The sequence below is a fragment of the Dipteris shenzhenensis genome, chromosome 1 (assembly GCF_047967505.1).
Source record: "Dipteris shenzhenensis isolate YYH24624 ecotype China chromosome 1, Dip_SZ_1.0, whole genome shotgun sequence".
In the NCBI taxonomy this organism is placed as follows: Eukaryota; Viridiplantae; Streptophyta; class Polypodiopsida; order Gleicheniales; family Dipteridaceae; genus Dipteris; species Dipteris shenzhenensis.
In genome coordinates, this window is record NC_141596.1 from 35,876,231 (window position 1) to 35,878,748 (window position 2,518).

Here is a 2,518-nt window from a genome sequence, read left to right on the forward strand (position 1 = left end):
TTACCTAATTTTGTTTCTTTGGGCCGATTTCATTACTAAGACCTCCCCTTCTACGAGGGCAGGCCAATAATAAGAATCAGACCAACCGATGAAATGTAAAGGAGGCCGGTCCAAATTCCCAGCACCGTCGAAGAAAGGAAAATCAAATCAGAAGCGGACACGTGGTAGTACGGACCTCCTACACACGTTTACGCGTGGTGCTATGGCGATGATGACGCGTGGCGCGGGATATGTATTTATAAATTTCAAATGATCATGTGAATCTTGCCATATCTGAATCAATGGCGCTCGCCCTCTCCGTCGACAGTTCGTGTTGGGTCTCCGTCGGAATCTTCCGTCCCTGCCCCCCTTTCACCACTCACGACCTCCTCGCTCGCCTCTCCTCCATCACCCAATCCTTCCATCGCACCGGCTTTGTCCGCTCCGCCGTCCTCAAAAGCCTCAGCAACGCCTCCTCCGCTTGGGTGAGACTCACATCCTCCTCCCTAATTTCACCATTTCGTCGCTGCGCTCATACCAACTCTTTGCCTCATTTATCTTGCGCTGCGCAGGTTGCTGTGTACTCGGTTTGGGAAAAGGGAACCGTGGAAGACGTTCCTTGCGGCAAGAATCCAAAGGTGAGATGGTTGGTTCTGTCACTAGGCTTTCGGACAATGCGTACGTGAATTAATTGTGGGAATCTCCCGAACTAAACTGTCTATTTGTTTACAGATGGATGTATTTGACAAGGCAATTTCTCCGGTAGCACGAAGCGTCGATGTTAGCTGGTACGAGGTATCCTGCTGGGACTCCAAAGGGAAGGATTTGTTTCCGGAGATATCACAAGGAGATGTGGTGCACATACGGGGTATCATTGGAGACACCGAATATAAAGAATTTTCGTATTCGTGCTTAGCCATTCTAAAGGCTTACTTCCAGCAAGTTGAGGGCTTGTTATCTTGCACTTTCTATAATTCCTTCGATGGTTTGAGCATGATAGGATTGGGAATCTGGCAGCATGAAGAGGCAGCCCGCGCATTCTTTAATACTCCAGGGGGTCCACCTGAGGAATGCTACTGGAGGAGCTTGGGTGCCAAATGCAGGTTTGGGATCTATGAGGTAGTGTTGGTGACATCGGAAGGACAAGAGTGATGAAAAAATGAATTCTAGGCTTGTTCTACACTAATTCGAGCAGCTCGCTCCCAGCTTGTCACCGAAAATTGGACAGCATATGCAGCCGCCGCACAAGAAGGAGAATACTGTATAGGGCATAGGGCCAAGCCGCACCAGAAGGAGGATACTGTATAGATCGACGGGGCATAGGGCCAAGCCGCATGGTGGTTAAAAGGTGAACTCCTGCAGCGTTGCTCGGGGAGAAACTGCATCATGCTCGGTGAATCCAGGAAAGCAATTACACGTTGGTAAGCTAAGTTAAGGGCCTCCTGCTTTCAATTGTCCAGCGGGAGAGCATTGAACCGGTTCCTGCCCCGCGGATGTACTATTGCATGCAACAGAAGAAGACCCTGAATGGAAATTTCCCACAGACTCCTCTACACAGACAGTCCTATTACTTCAAGTGAGCTTCATCAAGTGTAATTTATCAATAGCATAATAACTCATGAATTCTCAAAATTTATTTCATTTTCATAATGTAAGTCTTTGCATAGTGTTCCCCCTAGCAAGACAAAAATGTTTAGCAAAGACGCCACTAGTACACACTAGCTTCGAATGTATGTGGCGTGAATATTGTGATGCATAAGCACAAACCTACTCATTATGCAAGTCACACTAGTCCACACTAACTTCGAATTTATGCAGTGTGATGTGAATCGCACGTTTCAATCTCCAACAGACTTTCACCTCGAATAAGAAACACCAACACCTTACTTTCAGGGCCTTTAGAATTGATCACTCCTCCTTCTAGTGGGGATCGTGAGACTGAGAGTGCCTGTGAGAGGCAAAGTGATGACATCCTCAGCATTAATCTCTTACCATTGCACAAAATTATTCTGTTTTTCTTTGTAAACCACGCTACCTCAACCCATTGCACTTCGTTTCAAGATGAATGTGTCCTTTTTGAAAGACCTTGCTTATATTTTAGGGGTCCAACAATGCTCATAGGTATCGTAAAGGGTAAGGCTCGTTTCACAAATGGCTGCCCACAACTCCTCGGACGAGCGCTCAACCAATGAAAAAATGCAAAAGGAATTGTAGGGGTGATGTCCACTTCAAAAACAAGCGTACACCTTCTGCCAAAAAAACAAGAGGCACAAGGGTTCTGGGCGCACTGCCCTTGGACATGAGTAAATGTTTTAGCATTGTCAGGCTATGATTTTTTTATTAGAAAGTTTCCTTTCCATGGGTAAATTTCACTTTTAGCAAGTCTTGTTTAGATGGCCACCTTAAAGGGCAACTTCCTTGTTGCTATAGCCTGCCCCTAGCGAGGCAGTGCTAACCAAAAAAACGATATGGTGGTTGACTCATGCCCATCGAGGAAGAAATCTTGGGTGGCAACAAGAGCTCGCCCAAGAGGTTGGGT

General features: G+C 46.5%; 1 protein-coding gene across 1 annotated transcript; it reads left to right on the forward strand.

The window, feature by feature from the left end:
* The first annotated feature begins 281 nt into the window (after positions 1 to 281).
* Positions 282 to 1,533, forward strand: LOC147905758 (uncharacterized). Its single transcript, XM_087376078.1, has 3 exons — positions 282 to 464; positions 552 to 617; positions 712 to 1,533. The coding sequence occupies exons 1-3, from the start codon at positions 282 to 284 to the stop codon at positions 1,129 to 1,131; spliced, it is 669 nt and encodes a 222-aa protein (XP_087232204.1). The 3' UTR covers positions 1,132 to 1,533.
* The last annotated feature ends 985 nt before the right edge of the window (positions 1,534 to 2,518 follow it).

What these genes read in the sequence shown, in the direction of transcription:
- LOC147905758 (XM_087376078.1), top strand. Translation starts at nt 282, where the DNA reads ATGGCGCTCGCCCTCTCCGTCGACAGTTCGTGTTGGGTCTCCGTCGGA. An exon ending in GCAACGCCTCCTCCGCTTGG is followed by an intron (nt 465 to 551) that starts GTGAGACTCACA and finishes TGCGCTGCGCAG; the next exon opens with GTTGCTGTGTACTCGGTTTG. An exon ending in CTTGCGGCAAGAATCCAAAG is followed by an intron (nt 618 to 711) that starts GTGAGATGGTTG and finishes ATTTGTTTACAG; the next exon opens with ATGGATGTATTTGACAAGGC.